Genomic DNA, 22,377 nt, shown 5'->3' on the forward strand with positions numbered 1-22,377 from the left:
ATAGTATGGTGAACAAGAAACCATAAATTCTGTGGAGAAGTAGGTGTCCTGGCTCTGCGTGTTTCATTTTTAGTGTGATTTCATTGTGGAACTTGAACTGAGTGGCTTAAAAGGAAGAGGTGTAACTAAGATTGAATCACAAAAGAACAGAACAGCTTCCTTTTGCTGTTCCAAAAGACTGATGTTGTTAGTCAAATTAGAAACTCTTTATTGGATGAGCATGTAAAAGCAAGGAGTCTCATTGGGGTTCAGAACTTGCTTCTTTCCTGCATTCAATTTCCTAGACACATTTGAAGGTTGAGATTAATGATTGGACATTATACTGAAAAAGAGAGATGTTTTTATCTGAAATGCATAGCCCGTGAAGATTGTAGAAGGGCAGTTATCATGCAAAGTTCATGTTTTTCCCAGGTAATTTCCATTTCTGAAAAACCAATCTGAATGTAACGGGGCTGTGTAAAACAATCTTTTTATCTCTCTTTCTAGGTTTCAAGGAGGGAGAATTTAATTGGACTTCCTATTTGAAAAATTGCAAAGCTCAAGCAGCTCCAAAAAGCCTTTTTAAGACCCTCGGCACTGTAAGTGGTAATACTGAATAAAAGATGTTGCAAATAGGTCTGATGCTAAGTGAGTTTTGACCAGAATATTTACGTGTTTTTAATATGCTTGTGTCAGAGGTACAACCATGGTACAATCAGATGCAAGCTATTTCCTGCTGTGATTTATTTTTAGGATGGGAAACTAGTATAATTTTTCTTTGTTCCCCCAGTCACTGACTTTCCAGAGAGAGAATTCGTATTTCCCTTCCTCCTTAATACTGGAGGAAAAGATTTATTCTACCATTCATTAAATATATTACAACGGTCTGTTTTGCTGTGTCCCTACAGTCAAGATATTTGTGTCACTTTCCTCTAATTTAATCATTTCCAAAATAATTTCTGGTTTCCAGCAGCATACTGATGTGAGCCGTGGGATTCATTATGAGGCTATGGATCTTGAGCATTTTTCATCCTTCACCCACTGTTGCTTTCTTTTTGGTTGATAGCCTCAGTTCCTGTGTAACACTGACTCCCATTTTGTGTCACTCAGATGACACAAAGTCCGTGGTCTGGCGGATTTGATGCTGCAGAGGGACAGAGCACTGACTTCAGTAGGATCAGAGCTGAACTGTGTAGCTCTGCTCTGCTTCCACCTGAGTCACCTATTTTTGAAGGCTGTCTTAACTTTTCCACTAATAAGACAGAACCTGCAATGTTTACACTTATCCCCAGCTAATACCCATCACCACAAGGCGTGTATGTTTTAGTGTTTGAGTCTGTAGTAGTGTGTATGTGGAGATTCTGTTACTTGAGCTGCATCAGCGTTTTTTCAGAAATAGTAACAATCATTGCCAGAACGCATGGAAATCTTGTCTGTAGACCTCTTGCTAGTAACTAGAGTGTGTTTTGGTCAGGGTTTTGGGGTTGCAACCTGCAACAGACAAGTTCATAAGGGTAATTTAAATAGCCTGATCTAGAACATGGCTGATTTCCCTTTGCTGACGTCTTGTTCCTCAGCCTGTCACACCGTCTGGTTTTCGTCTGGGAATGAAACTAGAGGCAGTGGACAAGAAGAATCCGTCGCTAATGTGTGTCGCAACTATCACAGACATGGTGGATAACCGCCTGCTAATTCATTTCGACAACTGGGATGAGAGTTACGACTACTGGTAAAGAGATTCTATTTCTAATACGCATCTGCAAGTAGACTATGGTTTCACTCTACCACTAAGGGTAATATCTGATATTTTAAATGTAGTCACTGAAGTTGGGATCTTAAATCGGTTTTCAAACATCTGAGTAATTACTTTGGGTTTTTACAAAGTGCCCGTTGCCCAGTAGCTTCCCCTGCTGTTTGAGAGCTCATCAGTTGGCTCAGTGCACAGCCCGTGGGGTTAGCTTGAACTCCTGTGAAGCCTTCAAGGTAAGAAGCATTCGAGGTAACACAGCTGGCTGACTTGGGTCAGGTCAGGGAGTGTTCACTTTATCCATTCCTCTGGCAGGGCCAGAGAAAGAGTAAGCTCTACTAGTGACACTGCCTGGAATTAGTAACATCCTCTCCTCCAGGGTTAGTAGGTGTTGGCACATTGCTCTGCAAACTTACATTTAGAAGCAGGCAGTGCTAAAGTCAGTAAAAATCTTTTTCATTTGCTTCAGCGGAGTTTGGCTGAGGCCCTTTGAAAATAAAAATGATTGCCAACACGTAGGCTTTTAAGTCCTCACCAGCACTATAGTTGTTCTGCATCTGAGGATCTCGATCCCCTGCCCTCGTGCTGGGATATTACTCAAGGAAATGTTTTCTCTTTTTTGATCCATGTTTTCCAACCTACATGAATGGAGTAACTTTCTTTGAATTCATCAGTAAAAGCAACACAAGGCACACACTTATCAAAATAACAGTAATTCGACCAGTATTCTGCATTCTCTCCCCCATTTCCTTTTGTTTGTTTTTTTTCATAATAGGCACCTGTTTGGTGGCAAGTTGATGGTTTCTTTCTTTGCCATAAGTATGTCATGCAGAGCTTCGTAACACCGGCGTTTCCATTTGCAGGACTTTAAATCTTGCTCCTTTACCATTTTAGCCTGTGAAGCTTTGATTCCATGCCATGTTCTGTTTGGAATTTGAAAATTTTAATGGGAGACACCAGCAAACAAAGCTTCAAAGTATGGCTTGGCTGAAAACACAGGTTTTTTCCTAGATCTGAAAGACTGCTTTGGTCCCTTCCTCTGAGCAAATATGACAAAAGGGGCTGTCTTAAATTGGCCCATCACCTCCATCAGGGACTCAGAATATCTAAACATGCAATAAATTCAGGAACCAGGCAAACTACCATTAGGTTTCGGCTAGAATTTAGGGTATGATGTGCAGTTCTTGGCAAAGAGTTTAGCAGTAATTTCCCCTTCTTCCACAGTAATGGTGTTTCAGTTAGGGACGAGGGTTTGGGTTTTGTTTCTTTGCTTCCTTTGCATTTTAGCTTGGATGGTCTGTGTCCAGGCTGAACTGTGATTGGTCCATGTGTGTAGGGCTTTTCGTTGTTGTTTTTTTAAAGCACCAGACATTCTTCTTTGTACTTCCCTATCTTTTGGGGCAGCTTGAACGCCTTGAAAACTTGGCGTTATAAATTATAATAAGGTAGTGTTTCTCTTTTACATCTTGATCACACCCACTGAAAGCATCTGCTAACCCAGCAAAGGCATCTCAGACAGCATTTGAAATTCTGCTTTTCTTTTTGCTTTAAAATTGACTGGTGCCAACTTTCCCTCTTTGATTCAGGTGTGAAGCTAGCAGCCCATATATTCGTCCTGTTGGCTACTGCCAAGAAACTGGAACCCCACTGACAACACCACCTGGTATGTTGAAAGTGAGACTTATTTCCTGCCTCAGTCAAAAAACCTGCAAGCTTTATCTTGCACATAATTACGTATTTGCAAGTTACAGGTTCCATTCAGTACGCTTGAATCTACTGACTGAACGGTATTATTGTTCATACTTTCTGCCACTGCATTTTACTTTGTTTCATAGCTCTTTCAAAAAATGGGACGGGTTTGGTAATTTGTAATTGAATTTGATATTGGAAGGGAAATAACTTTGGAGTATTTGCAGCGTTTCCTTTAAGGTGAGCTAGAAGGAAGAGGAATCAGTATCATGGTTTCATAGATGATAAGATAGAATTTCTGGAAATGAAGGAGTAACTGAAGCCATGTCTCTGTCTGCTGCACTTGAATTCAGTACATGAAGAAAATGTTGGCAAATGAAAAAGGACAGAACATACAGGAAAACCAATGTTGTTTTCAGGCCTTGGAAGTGCTCATTCACCTTAAAAATAACAAATACAGAACAAATTATGTCTGCTGTTTTCTAGATTGACAGCCCTGGAGCAAGAATGTCTGTCATTACTGTGTATCAGGTTTAGTAGAGTGGGAGGCACTATAAGATCCCTGTGCATTGGAGGCATTAGCCTCTGTGCCTTTGCTGCAGATGCAGAAGGGGTTGTCAGTGCTTATTCTTCAACAGCACCATCTATTCCTGCTCCTGAAATGTGCGACAAGGCTGTGATGTGCAGTTCCTCTGCTCATGCCATGATTGCCTGTGCCCCCAGCAGAATCTGCAGTCAATTCTGATCTCTCTGCTGAGAGATTTGTGTGCAGCAATTTGTAGACTGTCCTATGCATTTAGTCATTGCACTGTCCTGCCAACAGGAAACAATACTGAGGCTAAAAAATACTGAAATAGGGAGAGAAAAAAAAAGTAGATCTGTTTCTTAAATGTAGTTGCTAAGGGGAGACATCCCGTTACTGTTAGAGCCGCACATGCATGTAGATGTCTGAGGTTATGGTAACAGTGATGGAGCCTTTTATCTCCAGATTGCTAGTTTTACTTAGCTATGGGTGAGTAGATAGCAGGAGATGAGAAGTTTTGAGTCTTGCAGACTCTCACACATAGAATAGTTAATAAAATAGGAAATTAATTTAGTGATACCATTGCATGATACCATTGCACATCACAGGATCCTCTGACTAACTCTTGATTGGCAGCTTTCTCTAAAGAATGACAATTGATTAAGCTGTACAGAAATGAACTCTTCAGGTTTTTCAGGTCAGGGTTAAAGGCTTTTGTAGAAGCTGGGGAAACTTGCAGTGCTCCTGTGTGTGCTCTAAGTGGTGTGCATGAATAAACAGACCACTTCCCAGTGCCATCCATTGTAAATGCTAAATTAACATAACACGAATGTGTTGCATAGCTGCTTTTCTGTTGTTTGTAACAATAAACGTGGTTTTTTCTTACTTAAATGGTAATTCTCTGTTTTTTCAGGATACAAGGATACCAAAGCCTTCTCATGGGAGAAATACTTGGAAGAAACTAATTCCCAGGCAGCCCCAGCAAGAGCATTCAAACTGGTTGGTGAATCTCTTTGATTGTCCTAGATCAGGAGGGTGGGGGAAACTGCTGTTAGGCACCCTTTCTTGCCAGATGCTTTATTTGGTGATGGTTCACCATGTCTGTTCCAAGAGGGTGAAATGTTTTTTTACTTTGAGCCTGAGTTTAAGATTATCTCTCAGTGCTGCTAAAACAAAACACACAGCAGACTACGTGATTTTTTTTTTTTTATTAAATGCCATGGAAGGCTGTCTTGGAAAGGCTTTTTGACTAAACATCTTCAGTTGCTCCATTAGCAGATTTAAGGGAAGAGCTTTCAGCCCACACAGATAATTGTGGCTTTCAGAGGAATGTGTGAAGGGCAGTACCTTGCTTCAGAGAGGGCATGAAGAGGAGAAGGAGCTGGTCCTCTGCTTGAGGTCTGAGTGGGTAGGCAAAGGTATCTCTGATCCTGTTGAACAGGCATTTCCAGACTCTCTTCATGGGGGTCAGAAGTGGGTATTGCTGCCCTGGAACCAGGGACATTTTGTGGGGAAGGGAGGAAAGGGGATGGCGTGCGGTGTATGTGTTTGGGGGAGAATGAGAAATGTGCAGTTCCTCCATCCCCTCTGCATGAAGTTTTACAGGTTTCTCTGAAATGTTTGCACCTTGCAGTTGTGCAGATCCTTCTTCCCCTGGTTGGTGTGTTGGAATTAAGGTGGAGTGAGAAGTTCCTATCAGGGGCTTACATGTTCTAATATATAATACAGATCTCAGTTCTAGGGAGGAGCCAGCTGTGTCCTCCACAGAAATAAGTGTACTAACAGATGATAGAGCATCTCTGCCAAACTCCTAGATGGAGTAAGATCATCCTTGCAGACTAAATGTGAAGATGATTCTCTCAACCTTGGGAGCACGAATTTTTGTTTCTTACATTAGAGTTCACTGTGTTTATCTGGAAGCTCAATGTGAGCAGAAACAAAAAAGAAAACCCTTCAAAATAACTTCATTTAAAAACCCTTTACGTTAAAGTTGGAGGGTTTTTTTGTTAGCAGTTTCTTCCACACTGCTGGCTCACCTTGCTAAATTTTGCAATATGTTTTAAAACTTTTCTGTGGCATCGTGATGCTTGTCTTGATTCCTTTCAATGAAGTTAAGAGTTGCAGGTTAATACCTGCTGCCCTCTTGTACATTTTGTTGGTAAGCTCTTTGGGACTGAGGAGGAAAAGCAATCAGGGAGGCCTCAGATAAGGGAGGTAAAAATCCAGCCAGACAAGTTTGATAATTGCTAGATTTCAGCAGGTATCCATTTGAAGTTGTAGGTTGCAAGGTAGGTGTCAGGGTGTAGGAAGAGGTGTTGCCTCTTTAGAGGACTGTAAGGCTGCAGCTGGAGTTACCTGCAGCACAGCTGAACTCCAGAACATTCCTTAGATTAAGGTTTTGCAGAGTTGGGCAGACAGCATCTTCGATCATGCAGCACAGCGTGTAAAGCACCTCAGAGCCAGTGTGCAGGATAATGAGTGAAGCTTGTCAGCAGGACACATTTGTTGCCTCCAGCGTAGGCTCAGCCTTTTTCTGAGCTGCACTGGTAGAATCCCAACAGTGCTGGAAAATGGGAACCTTCAGAATACAAGAGTGAAGGAATGCAGCAATTGGTCTTCTACACACTAGAGGAACAATGGCAGTAATTTTGGAGAGACAGATATTTTGGAAAGATAATAAACCTCTTCATGATACAAAAAGAAGCAGTGAAGTGCGACCTACTTAAAACTCCCAGCCTGAAGTCCTCAGTAATCTGTCATTATGGCATTCTCTCCTCAGATTTTCAGAATATAAAATGTGTTGAGGAATGTCGCCTGAAGATAACAGGGCTGCTCAGGACAGAGAGTCTTTTTAGTACCGAGTTCTCCCTGTTTTGGGTTCTTCCCAAATAAAGTGTCTTCCCAAGGGGGAATGCAACTGCCTTGACTGTTGCCTCTTTTCGTGGTTTTACATACATCTCTGCTGCGGTTGTTTTGCTGCTTCAGGTATCTGGCTTTGAGAGAACAGTAGAAGGGCCAATTCTGGCTCTCACGAAACTCCAGAAGATATATTAGCATCCAAGACTGTGTTTCGAAAATAAGACACACACACACACAAAAAAAAAAAAAGGCATTTGATGTATCAGCAGTTAATAGAACTCTTTCAAGATCAAACCTCATTATTTTTCTGGCTTGGTTGGTCTGAAGTGCAAATATATGGTGCAGTTATTGATTTTTTTAAAAATTATGATTATTATTATTATTATTCCAGCTAGCAATTACAGGAAATCAGTACGTAAAGATATGGGTTGAGAGCCAGAACAGGCGTTTCTCACTGAATTAGTTTTTAACAATTGTAAAGAACTATCTTATGTAGTTTGGAGACACTGATTATCGGCACAAATAGCAGATGTTGTGGCTGGATTTCTGCCTTCTCTTCCATCCAAAAACTCAGGAGGAGACAGCTTCGTAATAAGCATTGCAATTTCAGCCCATTGTCTTGGGCTGTCAATTCAGAGACGTTAAATAGCTATTGCCAAAAAGGTTGCAACCCTTCAGCAAGACTTAAATAGCCTAGCTCATCTGGGCAGGATTTCGTTCTCTAGCACTGGGGCTCCTTCCTCAAGGAAGACAGACAAGGTTGGCTGGTTCAATAAGACGTTCTTAAAACTAAAACCAGTTTAGATTGTCTGGCTTCCAGCGTGTCGTGTCGTGTGGTTGAAAGCCTGTGGATAAATGTCTGTGTCCAGGTTGAAAAGACCAAAGAGAAACTTCAGGTTTGGAGTCTGTAATCCCCTTAGCTCAGAAGTGGACCTTCTTCCCTGCCCTCAGCTACTGGTAGTAAAAAGGGTAAGGAAGATAGCGAGGAAAGAATTATTATCTTCATCTTTTCATTAACCTGATCTTGTTCAAAGACACGATTTATCATCTCTTGCTAAAATCCTGACCTTTGTGTGCAGAAGTGAAGAAGGACATGTTTTGAATGAGTATCCAGTGCTCCATAGCCCCCAGCTGAGGAGATCAGAGGAGGAATTTGCAGTCAGTCATTTAAAGATGAATGGAAAAATTGGTAAATGCTGTCACTTACTTAGAGGTTTAGATCTGTGTGTGCTGCAAAGAGCACACATCAGGTCAAAGGACATTCTGGAGTTTTTACAAAGGCATTTGACCACTGGGGCTTGAGAGAAAAGGTAAGTCTGCAACTGCAGATAGGAGACTCCAGCAGCTGGAACTGCTCTTGAGACCCCAGCACTGCAGTTCTCAGCAGTTGTTAACAAGCAGATGCAGTTGTGGTCATAAGCAGACATTAACCTGCTTAATGAAGGTAACTGTAACATCCAGATGCTGCATCTGGTGCCAAGATAGATGTCACATAGTGTAGTCAAGAGAGATGTCACATAATGGTGTGTGTTCAGGTGTGAGACAGTGGTGAACTGGCCAAGGTCCTTGTCAGATGTGAGATCATCTCTGCGGTGTTTGGGAGTGTTACCAGTCAGTGGAGCCTGTGGTAGTATCTGGCTTTTTGTCTGTTAGAGAAGTGCCTCTTGTCCTGGCTGTGGAATGCTTCTCTGCACTGAGAAAGATCAGACTTCCTCTTGAGTAGTTTTGGGCTGCTGACAAACAGGCAGTTTAATCCTTTAGGAAGCTCTGATTTTAACCTCTGAAGCAGTCTGCTGTGTGAGATCAGGGGCCAAAGTTGCAAAGGCATTAGAATGGTAAATGAAAACTACAGTGCATTTTATTCAGAGCAGGTGACTATCTCTGAACGCCCAGACTTCTTAATATTCTGCTTACAATCCCCTCTTACAGCGTCCTGCTCACGGATTCCAAGTTGATATGAAGTTAGAGGCTGTGGACAGAAGAAATCCCATCTTGATAAGAGTGGCAACAATCGTTGACAAAGACGACCATCGCATTAAGGTATGACCTTGCTTCAAAGTGCAGAGCCCATGTACTGAGCAGCGTAGTGATTGGCAGTACGGGAAAAATACCCATTTGGTGTGAGGAGCAGCAGATTCCTTGCAGATGATCTAGCCTACAGGCCTGCCCAACTGGAAATTATTTCTGTTGTTTTGTCCTGTTGAAATCTCATGGAATTGCCTGGTATTGTTAGTTACTGTTTTAATGTAACTATTTTGAAATAACATTTGACAGCATGATTTTCCATCTTTTCGTGGCATCTGTGTGAGTGAAGGCAGCATTAATGTTCTGCTGGTGGGAAGCTACCTGACAAATTTTTTTTCCTAGCATACTTAAAGGAAAACTCAAAGCAAGTTAAACCCTGGTACGTGTGGGAAGTGGCTTCATTCTCCAATATGACTTTGTTACATAAATGGATTTTAACAGATTCTTTTCACATAAATATATTGCCAGAAATATCTGTTGTGCTTTGGCTTCTGAGAAATTATGTATGAGCTAGCTAAAGCAGAGGCTGCACTGACGGAGGCTCCTCGGCCACAGGTCTCCTTCCCGAAGGCTGATTATGTGGACAGAAGTGGAGTTTGCTCCCCATTAGCCATTTGATTCTCAGTCTCATTGCTGTGGTTGCAGGCAAAAATCAAGTTTTGCCAATATATAATAGCATAATACTCAGTTCATAGATTTGTTTGAAACTTTGCCAGATAGACTACCTAGTAGTCTTTAAATTGCAGTGATCCTCAGTCTCTTGTTACCCTGACCTGGATCTGAGCTAACTATTACTAGTCTCTTTATCCAGCAGAAAATTTGAACTTGTTCACTGCACAACTCACCAAACTTGCTGGTTTTTGTGTTTTTTGGGGATCCTCAGAAAACAAACCAATTAAATAAGCATTTGTGTTTGCATAGATTTAGTCTTTGAGTGAGTGTGCTGGAGCACCCCATGGTCTGTGCTTTCTTGCAGACCCTGTGATTTAACTGTGTCACCGGAATCTGGTTGTTCTGTGAAACATAGGTGGCAGGGGTCAGGAAAACAAATAGTTACACTGAGCACAAAGGACAATTGTGCTTGACTGAAAGACTGAATGAATCAGCCCCAAGCTGAGCAAGGTGAAACAAAGGGGGAAGTTAAAATAAAAGCTGAGTCATGTCCTTAACTGTATCTCTCACTGAGACTGTGTGCTTCTTTTAGATACATTTTGATGGTTGGGACCATAATTATGATTTCTGGGTCGATGCAGACAGCCCTGATGTTCATCCAGTAGGCTGGTGTGCAAAAACTGGACATGCTTTGCAAGTCCCTCTAGGTAAAGTAGATGACATCATGTTGTTATGTCGAATAATTTTCCTAAATGCAGTCAGCTCTTCAGATGCAAGGAGCATTTTACAAATCTATAAAAAACCTTTTTTTTTTCTTATTACCAGGTGCTGTTGATCGGGTGGGAACAGTAGGACAAGCATGTCCTACTCCAGGCTGCCATGGTATCGGTCATGTCAGGGGGCCACGATATGGAACACATTATACGTATGTATATGAGATCTTGTAAGGGTTCTGCCTGCGAGCATCTGACTGATGTCAATAATAATAATGCTGCAGCAAGCACCTGCACTGCACTGGAATTATCTGGGGGTGTTTAGTCTGGAGATAGTTATACCTGCAATTGCAGCTCCCTCTTGTGTCTAAATGTACTGTTTCATCATAAATTCTGTTTATACCAGTATAATCATTACAGCTGCAATGCAATCCAACATAGATTAATTCACTCCAATTTCTGCATTCCAGCATTACTGAAGGAATTTGTTTTGGTAAAATAATTTACTCGAGAACAGCATGCAAGGAGACAGTTAAAGAGGGAGAGAGTGTAGGTAGATTATTAAAGTGTAAGAGTGAGGAGAGCTAGCACATGTTTTGTGCTCTGCCTTCTGATATCTTTTGGGCTCTTGGAAAAGGTTTTTCTCAAACTATTTTAAAGAGCAAAAAAACAATCTCAAATGGGAGGTCTGAAGATCTAGTAGTATATAATGTGGTAAAGGGCCTTGAATTTTTCAGAGTTGAAATTGCAGGACTCTTGTTTCATGAAATACTGTTCAAACAAGCAGGTTACGAGGAGTAGCTCTTGTTGTTCTCTGAGGTGACTCTTCAAAAACATCACTTTGGTTTCTAATTCTAATTCTGCCATGTAGTCCCCTGCTTTCCCGCACCTAAAACTGGGTAATAACAACTCCCTGAGTGTTTCTAGCTTCACTTTTTCTGGGTTTCTTGATGGGTATGTCTGCCTGAGGCTGGTAAGACTGTATAACTTAAAAACATGCATCATCATCGTCATCTTGTGCTCTCTTCCCACCGCACACACACACACACACATGGCCTTTTTTTTTTTCTTTAACACAGGTTAGTTGGCTGCCCATACTCTGATGTGAACCTCAGCAGAGAAAATGTGTTACAGGACCGTCTGAGTGGGGAGAGACCTTCCCCTAGCAATAGCATGCAGAAAGCCAAGAAGCTGGAGACTTCTGCCCCATTTCTGTTGGGGGCAGGAGAGTCTTCGCAAGAGGACTCTCCACAATCCAGGTGAGCTGAACCCTTTTCTTGGCCAGGTACTGGGGAGCAAACCCATTTTACAAGGCTGAAAACCACAGAAATTGGCAGAGAAGCAGCAGAGTATTGAGTGTGTCTGTCTGTAATACTGACCCATGCCCCAGACACTCCTAACACAGAGCAGTGCATTTTTATACCCTCATATGCCTTAATAGGTTTCTTGATTCCTTAATCCTGCTGCTCTGGTCACATTCCAACAAAGGAAATTGCATTCTGCCTCCATAAATTTTGTCTTGCTGTTTCAATTTAAAATATATTCTTTTCCTTCATTTCCTGTCCTAAAACTGTCAAATGAGGTAACTGCAATCCACCCTGGAGTTGTCTGCATGATGCTGGTAGGTATAATGACTGGCAAACAAGTTGAGTTCCTTCAGATATTCTATTTGCTTACATGAAGATCTTGGAATTGAGTAAGCATTGAAGCAAACTCTGTTAGTTCTTAGACTGCAAGAGGCACTTAAAATGTTTATTATTATTGTCACCTTTAGTCTATGCAAATCCAGTCTCACTAGGGCAAACTCCAGCAATTCTTTTTGGTCTTTGTTGTGGTATATGAAGGCTTACATACATTTTAAAGTTCATTTATTTGCTTAGATTTATATTAGATTTATAATATTTTCAGGATATATTTGGCCAGAAAAAGGAATACTTCTCTCTCCTCCCTGGCATACATGGCCTGTTTGCTTCCTCCCATCCCAGAAATATGCAGGTGTCTCTGTGTCCTAATTTTAACATGAGAATTGATGGCACTTCAATGGCACTGTTACCATAAAGTGCTCTCAGGAGCTTTGGGATTCTCCCAGAATAAACAGCATGCTAAAATTGTAATATATTTCTATTCTTCTAAATACTTCATTTTCTGATGTTGGGAGGTTTGAATTCAGTATGCAGATCTGGTAACACCCTACTGCTTGTCCTTCCCTGGGCATCTGTGTGTCTCAGTTTACGCATCAAATTCAGTCACGGAGACTCTTAAATGTTTTCCGGAGGTATCAGGATTCAAAAATCTTAAATCTCTTGATTTCACCGTAACACATGCTTCAGTGGGTTTTTTTATAGCTGCTGGTATCAGAGCCTCAGTCCATAGGGGCTGATTTATTTCACATAATCCTCCCAAGCCCTGCTGAAGAGTAAAAAAGTACTTTGTGCTGTGCCAGTAGTGATGAGTGGAGAGGAAAGCTGCTACCACTAGGTGGTAGTTGTTACTCTCACTTGCAGGGAACAGCCAGCTTTGCTCCCCTGCAGGGAAAGGGAACAGAGGATGTCAGCTTAGCTCCTGTCGTTTTTCTGCCTTCCCAGAAAATCTGCACAAGACAGTGAAAAGTCGTGTCAAAGCAGCGTTCACAGTCTGTCGGAACAGTCTGAAAACAATCAAGAGAGAGACTGGGTAGAAGAGGATTCCTCTGGAGACATCAAAGCCAAACCGAAAAAGTAAATAAGGTTTTTGTGATGTATTTTCATGCATTAACAGTTGTGTTTCTTGATGTTGCTACTATATCTGAAATACAGATGTAAATCATAACTTTGAACAGCCCAGTTTGATCAGAGATTTGCAGCACAGGGGTTTAAAATGACATGGTAAATCTCCTCCCTTCCCGTTATTTTTGGCCTTCTCTTTCCTGCAGTAAATGCAAATCTGAGTTCTAGCCATGAATTTAACAGCACAGTCCTTAGCTTACAGAGAGAGGTCAGGGACAGAGCAGTGCTATTGCTTACTTTAAGAGGGAGAAGTTTTTGGTTCCTATGAGTCCCATTAATCTCTGTATAGAAAAGGAATTATATCAGTTTGTGTCTCTTCTGAAATGTTTTATAATTGATGCTTTCAGGCTTGGGTGTTCACATGCCTATATAAAGTTCCAGCTGGTGAAACAGGAAAGCAATGGAAAAGGTTGGTTACATTTTATTTTTTTCTCTCTGTGTGTATATATGTGCAGTATACCACAGACACAAGGAACATTTAAAACTTTATAGCTTTTTTGTCTTTGATTCCACAGTCAAGAGAAAGCACACACTGGAGGTGATGGGAATGGTGGTCTGTCTTCCTTTAAAATGAGGAGGAAGGGTAAAATTACTTTGAAGTGAAAGGTTTAATACTTTCTAGAGTGAAGCCTCATACATATTAACTGAGAAGACAAGTTTGCACCGTCTCTTGTACACTGTATACTCTTCTGAAGTGGCAAGGAGCTTTTGTTCCCCAAACAGTCGGTGACTGGTCTGGTGACGGAACCAGCAGAAGTGTCAAGGGAGACTTGCTCAAAACCTGGCAGATAGTTTTAAGTTCCATGGACTTACGTCTTTAGACCCCCTCTGAGTATTCAGAAACATACTCTGAATCATTTTGGGTGGTGACTATTTCAAAGTTCTCCTGTAGATGAAAAAGAAAATGAAAAGTTAAATTGAAAAATAATGCCTTTTCTTTTTTTTTTTTTCTGGTACATGACAGGTTAAGTTTTAAGAGCAGCTTTCTGATATCACTTTAGCAAACCGTATGCTTGAGTTTCAGATTTACTATAAAAAGCCATTTCAGAGAACCAAGCTGACCAGGCTTTTAGGAGGATTTAACATGGTAATAAGTCTCCAATCAAAAATAGCTAAGCAGACACAAACTGGGACAGGTGCCTAGCACGTTTTTATTTTTTTTAATACTCGTTTTTACCTAGTGCTGACTTCTGCAGTCAGAGCTGGAGAAGTCTGCCAGCTATGAGCTGCAGTTGCAGCTGGCAGGGAAAGCTGTCTGCTCTCCCTTTGCATTCACCTTAAAACAGAATGATGGAAATCAGTGGAGGGAAATTCTGCAATAATCCACTGACCTGTAGTTTCATGATTACCCAGAGCTTTCATCCCATCTACATTTAAGCTATTAGAACACTGCTTCTTTCTCAGAGGGAAAGTAATTTTAGATCGTGGTTTGGACACTTACCCCCAAGAATTTGGGCTTAGTGAAGGAGACAGTCTGTGACAGAAGCAGTGCCCACCCAGCAGGGAACGTGGCAGTACATAAAACATGGGGCACAAACAGGACCTCCTGCAGCAGGGAGGTGGTGGCAAGGCCAGCTGCTGTCCCCAGGGACGGCGGGGGGGGAGGCAGGGGAGAAGTGACAGCCCAGGAGCAGTGTTCTGTGCCCTGTTCTCACCAGGAGCATCAGCTCCCGAACTGAGCAGTTCTTACACAGGCTTAATTTTTTTAAATCCTCTGTCTTGGTCTCATTATTACAAATAAAGACCTGTATTTGATGCTGCCTGCATCGTTTAGGGAGGTGGGGATGAGGTAAGGTGATGCAGCTGGGGACAGGGACTTTGCTAGAGCAGGCTTGATGCCAGTGGTGCTTTCACTTTGGCTGGTGAGGAGCAGGCAAATTGTGGAAATGTGCTTTTTCTTTATAGTGCTGTTTTCCTTTGTGCTTTACATGTAGCGGCTGGCACACCCCACAGATCCTTACACAGCAGCCTACTAACACCCGTTTGCGCTAACACTGAGCAAACCCAGCCGAGGCCGTGCCAGACCTTGCTGAAGGCAGGAAGAGAACAGGAATTTTGTCCTGTTGCCACGGGATGGCGCCGGGCAGCCTGGGCAGCCTGCACACCCTGCGCACAGCCTGGCAGGGCGGGGGGCGAGGGGGCAGCACACGTTAGCCGCTGGGAACCAGAGGAATGTTTCCCATCTTGATTTCATCCTCTGCTTCGCTTCCTGTTGTATAACCAGCAAGTCCCCGTAGGACCATGACTCTGCACTACTCGAGTGATCTCATTAGGGAGGGGTGATTTCTTCCTCTTTTTGCCTTGATTTTTAAAGCTTCCATCACTTGACGCACAAGGAGGGAGTTGATGTCTGGAGGTAACTTGCAGCACTGCTGGCCTGGGAGCCTCCTGGGGAGGTGGTGAGCCCAGGCCATCAGCTGGCACGCGTAGCGTTCTTCGCAGGCTGGCTACAGCTGTGAGCTGGAAAGATGCCATTAGTTTCCAGCTGAAGATGCTGTTACCAGAACTCCTCCACCTTGTCAATAAAATGCTGCAAACATCTTCTCTGTTAGCAGCATGACATCATTTTCCAGGGAAGAAGCAAACGATAAAGCCTCCAGCCTGGCAATCTTATCTTTATCTTTTTTTTTTCTTTCTTTCTCCTTCTTGGGAGGGTGGGAAGAACGCCCTGAAAGCTCAGTGTGCCATGCAGTAGCTGTGCCTGGGTCTGCTCACCCTGCCTTGCTTTTCCCTCCAGAGTGTGACCCTTCCTCCTGCTTTATTGCAATTGCTCCTACTTGAAGCCTCGCTGTGACTTGTCTCGTTTCCTTTTCCAGACTCTGATTTGGATCTCCAGCAGGCCCTCCACCAGTCCATCTTCATGCCTTCCCTGGCCTCTAACCCGACCCACCGCCTCCATCTCTGCTGGGAGCAGCACTGCAAGCTCTTGCCAGAGGTCTCGGGCCTCACGGCCAAACACGTGGCCAAATGGACTGTGGAAGAGGTGAGTTACCTGTTCCATTCGGTGCTCTTGGGGCATGGGAATGCCAGAGCCCTCCTTTTCTGGAGTGCTCATTGGAAAACATCTTTATTTTCTTTCCTTTCCTAGGCAGTGCTCTTCTGTTTGCTTTGCATATTGCCGACTTGACTAAAGTTATACACAAGTCCCTTTTATAAGGGAGGGGAAGGATGCCTATTAACCCTCTGGTGTCCACAGCTTACTTCCCTGAGTAGGATTCCCTCCATTTCTTTATTTACCCCTTGCTCTTTTAGTCCTCAGGCCTGAAAAGTGATTCTGACAGCAGATTCCATTTCTCTCTGATCTCTCTCCCCCTCTCCTGTGACTTCACTGCTGATTCACTTTTACATTGCAGATAATTCCAAACTGCACTGTGCATGCCCACACCTCCTGTGTCTCCCTGCCTGCTTCCCCTGGAACAAAACTGCCCACAGCCTGACCTGATTTCTGACAGAGGTAGCTGTGCAGCTGGGGATATGTCTGCAGTCCTAGCTCTTGAGATGTCTCCTGTAATTAGGTGGCATGTGGAAAAGCCAGTATCTTTTGTGTGCTGAGTAGCTGGGTTTTGCCTTGATGCCTTGGGCATAAATAATATTTGTATCTCTACTTGGGAAGCGGTGACAATTTGGATCCTGGCGCTTAATAGCAGGCCATTTAATTCGAGAGAAATGTGCTGTAATATTGTGCTTGCAAGAAGGTAGGTAATCTGCAAAGCAGGGAGAAGGTGCTGTTCTAGATGCATAGATGATCTTCAGAGACTTTTAGAAAGTGCATTTTCCCTAAGTGCCTCTTACATCAGATAAATCCAATCTTGACTTTGCTCTTCATGCTGGAGGACTGCTAGGAGTCTGGTGGGACTGCAGTATCACAGGAGATGGGAACCACAGTGATGATTAAGGGGATAGAGCAATTAGTGTTGCTGTTTTAAAACTTGGTACTTTTTTGGGAATTTGTTGTTGGGGTTTTTTTGTAATGAAAATGTGTTTGAATTAAATCCATAGCAAGGAGACAAAAAACTCTCTGAAAGATCTGCTGTTTGTAGCCTTCTTTGGAGAAAGCTTCCAGTGATTTTTCCAAAAGGTTTTTTAGAAAATCAATAAAGGCAGAAGCAGTTAATCCTCTGACATGAAAATGAGAATCTCTTTTCTTTTGGATAGAGCATGGAGGCTGGTTCATGGGAGAAGGGAGTCAGGATACAAGCCAAATAAATTTGTCCTTTGCAGTTGACCTTTAAAGCAACTGCTGGGTAAATTTAACTGGGATATTAGTTTGATAACAGATGAATGTAAGCAGCGACCACAGGGCACGAATACAGGGCACTCTGGATATAGTGATTCAAAACCCAGAATGCTGCAGCCTGAAACAACTGATGAAGTTTCAGCTGCCAGCAGGAGTGTGTGGCACATTAAAAAGATCAGTTGCAGCACCACAATGGAGTGGCTGAAGTCATTACAGGTTTTGTCTTGAATTTCAGTACAGTGGATCTGGTTTTGCAAATTATGTTCATCACAAATTCCCATAGGAATCAATTTGGGCTCTGTATAAGCACTTGCAGGATCAGCATGTGCAGTGAAATGTAGCCGCAGGTCTGGAAGATGAAAGCAGCAGGACTTTCTGTGTTTTAGTGAGTCCAAAGCAGATTTGATCTGTCGGCATTTGGGCTCCTAACATCTTCCTACAGGGCAAACACTTGCCTTTGGGTTGTGCTTTGAACTGCTGCACAAAGGGGGCCGTTCTGCTGGTCTGAAACAAGAGCAGTGGGGGTGTAAAATTCTCCTTTAGTTTCAGACTGGAGAACTGTTTTTATTTTATAAAACCCACATTAAGGAAAAAAATGTTGCTTTAATTCTCTGTTGGTTGAGAGCAGCTGAAATGGCAGAGCAGCATTATTTAAGAACCCTCAAGCTAAGAAACTCTTGGTTACACTGTGAACAGTCAACAAGAGTAGTTACTTTAATGCAGCTTTGTTATTTATTGAAAGCTTCCTGTCATGTTTTCAGAGCACAGCTAGTGAAGGATATTGAATTACAGAAAAATATTAGTATGCGCTAGAGTTGTATTGTTTATTAGTTAATCCTGCATCAGATGCTAATACCTTGTGGGGGGGGGCTGTCCTTGTGCTAATTGCCTGTGGATTACTAAATCCCAGTTAAACCCAGCTCCTCTTTGCATAGGCTCACGAGGTGGTGTCAGTTCTGCTATAGCTTGATATTAAAGGGATGCCATGTGAGGTTACCTTCCAACTTCACCAAAAAGGTGTACAGCTACTGTGCTGATTTCAGTGTCTCTCACACACCTGGGGTTGCAGTAACGTTCTGTACAGGTTGCATGGAGTTTCTAAGGTGTTCTCAGAATTACATAAAGCTCTTTTTCAACCTTTTACCAATATGCAGTCATAGTGTAAGATGCTTCCACCAGATCGCTCTTGTGAGTACTGGGGTTGTTGCCAGCAGGAAGGGCAGGCAGGCGTTCAGCTCCTCAAAGGAGAGCCCTGGTCTGCCTGATCCCACTGTGCTCCTAACCTGTCTGACGTCTCTCCCATCCTCATCTTGAGCCCCTCCAGCCTCACCCTTTCCCTTGGTTCAGGGCTTCACTGTGGGGCTGGGTTGGTTTCCTCTGATCCATAGCGTTAGTGTGTTTTGGCTTGTGCACCCCAGCCTCCCTTGCCCCTCAGCTGCCACATCTTGGTTTGGGGACTCTCCTTCCCCAGCAGTGCCGGGCCAGGCAGGTCACTGTGGCTCAGTGGAACCCAGGGTTTGGCTCGCATCCTGGGGACTTTCTCTCCAGATTTTTCCTCCTGCATCCTCCTTCCCTCTCTTTTCTCTATTTCCGGTAAACCCCAGGACTCCTGTTTATTTAAAAGGCCGCTCTTGTGGCACAGAATGCTTGCAGTGTCCATACAAATTGACTTCTGGATCAGATCAAAGGTCTGTCACTCAGCATCCGTGACAATAGCCAGCAGCAATTGTGCAGGGAATAACACAGGAGCAAGGCAAGCTCAGATCATTCCCCGGAGATTTCTACCAGCCTCTCAATATCATAGGCACTAAAGGGCATCTATCATCTTGCCATGAGGGGTCCAACTGTCTCTTTAATTCTGGAAGGTACTAGACCCTGCAGAAGGATTTTCATTTGTGTTTTAATTATAAGGAGCAGGGGGTGTGATTCAAAAGAAAAGTAGTGTTTTGTTATTTGTTTATAATAGGAGTTTGCACTTCTACTGAAGAAAATTTGGAGTCACTGCCCAATGGGGGGGGGGATTTTAGTGTTTCCCTTTAAAATGGAGCTCTCTCCACCAGCAGAGGATAAGGGCGAAACACGAAAGCGATGCTCTGCTTTCAGATTACATAACAGAAACAACGGCAGTCAGAGCTGTTCACCAAAAATCGGCTTCTGCCAGGGTAGAGCAAAACCAGAGGGCATGCTGACAGCTCTGTTCCTGCGAGTCACAACTGGGGGAAGGGAACAAATGTAAGTCAAGTGGTGGGATCAGCTGGAGATGCAGTGACACAAGTTAGAAGAGAGTTTGACAACATTGAGTTAAAGGGAAGCTTGTATTTGACAATGACCCCTCCTAACTGTTTATCTGTGTTCATGGAAGAAATGTCACATCTGTAATAACTCAAATGAATATGCCTCATGAAACAGAGCTGCTCCTGCAAGGGAGCATCCAATTAGCATGAAATGTTTGATCTGATTATGCCTCAATATACAAATCTTTCATGAAGCAGTGAAGCTACAGCTGGAGAAGACAATACATATTAAGTCATCCTCCACTGCATTCAGGACTGCTTCTTGCACTACTTAGTGTTATATCTGCTTGCATGTCTCTGGGGAGATTATTGCAAATGTTAACAGATTTCCTGCTTAGAAAGGTTTTCCCTAATGTAAAACGTAGAATTAACTTTTACTCGTTTAATCCTGTTGGTTCCATGGATCCTGTGCACCCACCACAGACTAAGAAAAACTCCTTTTCTTCCCAGCTCTTCTGCCTTCTGTGTGTTGGTAAACCAGCAGTACTCATTCAGTTGGTTTATCTTGTCTCTTAAAGGCATGCCGTCATGGGAAAATGTCTAAATCCTTTTTTCTTTTTAATTTTATTTTCCAGCAATACTGTAGAGAAAGTGAAGTTGTGGATGGGTTTAAAATAATATAGCTATATACAGCTTTTAGTCTGTAGAAATAATGTTGGTGTTTTATGAGGATCCTTTTGAGGAATGGAGAAGCTGGACTCTTCACAGAGTAGAGAGAAATGGTCAAATGGCAGTGCAGAATGTTATTGCTGATAACCAGAACACGCTTCACGGAGGTGTTGCAGCAACAGCCCAGTAATGTTTTTCATATATACCCTTCACTAAGGGAAGAGTTTTAGGTATTAAAGTCTTCAAAATTCTTGCATGTAGAACTCTCATATAGAAATACGAGCTTTTTTCTTGATGATGTCTCATTTTAATTGTCTTTCTCTTTTTCTCAAATGTAATTCCAGGTGGTAAGCTTTATCCAGCGTTTACCTGGTTGCAAAGAACAAGCATCTGTGTTCAGGGAAGAGGTAAGTCAGGTCTGCCCAAATCCTGTGCTGTGCCACCGACAGGTCTGACAACAGCGAGGTGGTTTTGTACCCCGTTACTCTGGAGTTACGGTGCAGATAGTATAGACGTACTCAGACTTGTCATTAAAGAGCCTGTGGCATTTAGGAGGCAGCTTCAGAATCGAGCTGAATTCCAGCATGGCTAATTGCATTCTGCTGCTTTAAATTCCCCCTGCAGTTCCAATCACTGAGCTTATGCTTAACATCCTGTCTTGGACTATTGTGTAGTGGGTTTGGCATCGTTGTGAAGATGTCCTGTTGGAATGGTGCAGCGAAGATCTCATCTGCTCCCTCTTAACGAGCACATATGCCTGCTTCTTTTGGTGAGGTTGGCAGTCACGGGGTTTCCCAGGAATCGCTGGCTTCCCCCAAGGGCTGAGGTGAGGGCAGGAGGGGAACCTTTCCTCGAACAAGCAGTGGTTGGGAAATCAGAGCATCTCCTGCAGGCAGTGTGTCCTGTCATCGCTGCCATGGGCTGGGCTGGGCTCAGTTCCCTGTTTGTGGCGCATTCACCACAGCTTCTGAGAAACCTCAGTGCGTGCCGGGGTATGGCTGTCCTGGGTTTTAGCACACTTCTTTAGATGGGTCATAGGCATTTAGCCTCTGCTGAGTGCTTTGGCTTCCACTTACATTGCAGATACGACTTTTGGAGGTTCTTTATGAACCCCTGATTAATTTGCACAGGCATACCTCCCCTTCTGGCATCTTACAGCTCTACTGCTCTTATTGTAAGAGCTTGAGGGAGGGGGCTGTACCTTCTCTGTGCAGCACTGAGCGCACCCTCTGTACCGAAGAAAAGCATTGCACATTGTAGCGACTGTAAAGGGCAGGTTTTTAATAGATGACTGCTCCCCAGAGCTGGCTTTCTTTCAGGATGAATCAGGCTGTAGTGCAATTTATGGGATTTGTGTATATATATTTTGTTTTCTCTTGTTTTAAAAAACATGCACGCACACAAAATACAAAGCAAAAGAAATGGAGGCTTGCAAAAAGCACTATTCACAATGTAACAATGCAGTGGAATTCTCTGTAATGGCATATAGTGGAAATAATGAAATTTATTCAAATGAATAATTTTGAATACGTTCTTTCAGTGTAGCTGAGTGTAAAAGGTGCATAGTTTTCTAGTGAAGATGTATTCATAGGTGAGAGTTTGGTAGGTAAGATGTAACTAGCAAATCTTGTAATGAATCCAGCCACTCACAACATATTCTATTTCTTCTAGCCGTAATTTAAACGGGTCCTGAACACAGCAACTGCTTTCTGGTTTGGAAGGGGGCATAGCCATGTTCTGTCTTAATACCTTACTTTTTTGTAGCCTCCAAGTATGATTCCCTGTGCCAGATGAGAGGAGCTTGGGTTGTTTTTCAGGTTTATGCTCAAACCAAATTGTCAGTTTGAAATTAAAACCCTCTTAGCAGTTTGGCTTTGGCCAGAATACAGGTGTGAGTGACAGGACTGCTGAACTCCACCCCCATTGTCCATTAGCTGTAATCAGGCCTTTGAGTGCTTGCCGTTTAGGATAAATAAATCCCTTGCAGACTTCTCTTGGTGGGGGGGAGAAGGATGAGTTGCTGTGTACATTAGGAATGAAGAGAACAAATTGTGCACAGAATTTAAAAAAACATCCAAATAAGATGGAACAAAGAAATTAATAATAAAGCACAGGCACTGATACTGCGCTTGTTTCTAGGTCCAGTTCAGGGAAGGTCTGTTTAAAATAAGCAAGTTTGAGGCAATGCGGTAAAAATGAAGCATAGTGATAATATTGGCCTCAAAAGCATTTTGAAATGTAGGACTGTTTTCCAGCAGTTTTCTGCTACTCTTGACTCTGTAATTTAAGCAGCAGTCCATTTGTTTCAAGCTATTTTTAATATGT

At 42.8% G+C, this 22,377-nt stretch overlaps 1 protein-coding gene across 4 annotated transcripts in view; it reads left to right on the plus strand.

Annotated features, from left to right (window-relative positions):
* LOC308060654 (lethal(3)malignant brain tumor-like protein 4) overlaps positions 1 to 22,377 on the plus strand; it is a gene marked incomplete at its 5' end in the record, with an annotated part of 52,121 nt that overhangs the window by 23,984 nt on the left and 5,760 nt on the right. For all 4 annotated transcript variants that reach the window (XM_080379655.1, XM_080379656.1, XM_080379658.1 and 1 more), the window contains 12 exons: positions 487 to 578; positions 1,557 to 1,708; positions 3,313 to 3,389; positions 4,852 to 4,937; positions 8,727 to 8,837; positions 10,027 to 10,141; positions 10,260 to 10,359; positions 11,227 to 11,406; positions 12,733 to 12,864; positions 13,260 to 13,321; positions 15,729 to 15,895; positions 20,397 to 20,459. In XM_080379655.1, the coding sequence (XP_080235781.1) occupies positions 487 to 578; positions 1,557 to 1,708; positions 3,313 to 3,389; positions 4,852 to 4,937; positions 8,727 to 8,837; positions 10,027 to 10,141; positions 10,260 to 10,359; positions 11,227 to 11,406; positions 12,733 to 12,864; positions 13,260 to 13,321; positions 15,729 to 15,895; positions 20,397 to 20,459 (1,337 nt within the window). The remainder of the gene's footprint in view (positions 1 to 486; positions 579 to 1,556; positions 1,709 to 3,312; positions 3,390 to 4,851; positions 4,938 to 8,726; positions 8,838 to 10,026; positions 10,142 to 10,259; positions 10,360 to 11,226; positions 11,407 to 12,732; positions 12,865 to 13,259; positions 13,322 to 15,728; positions 15,896 to 20,396; positions 20,460 to 22,377) is intronic.

This window comes from Falco punctatus (assembly GCF_963210335.1).
Source record: "Falco punctatus genome assembly, chromosome: 3".
NCBI lineage: Eukaryota > Metazoa > Chordata > Aves > Falconiformes > Falconidae > Falco > Falco punctatus.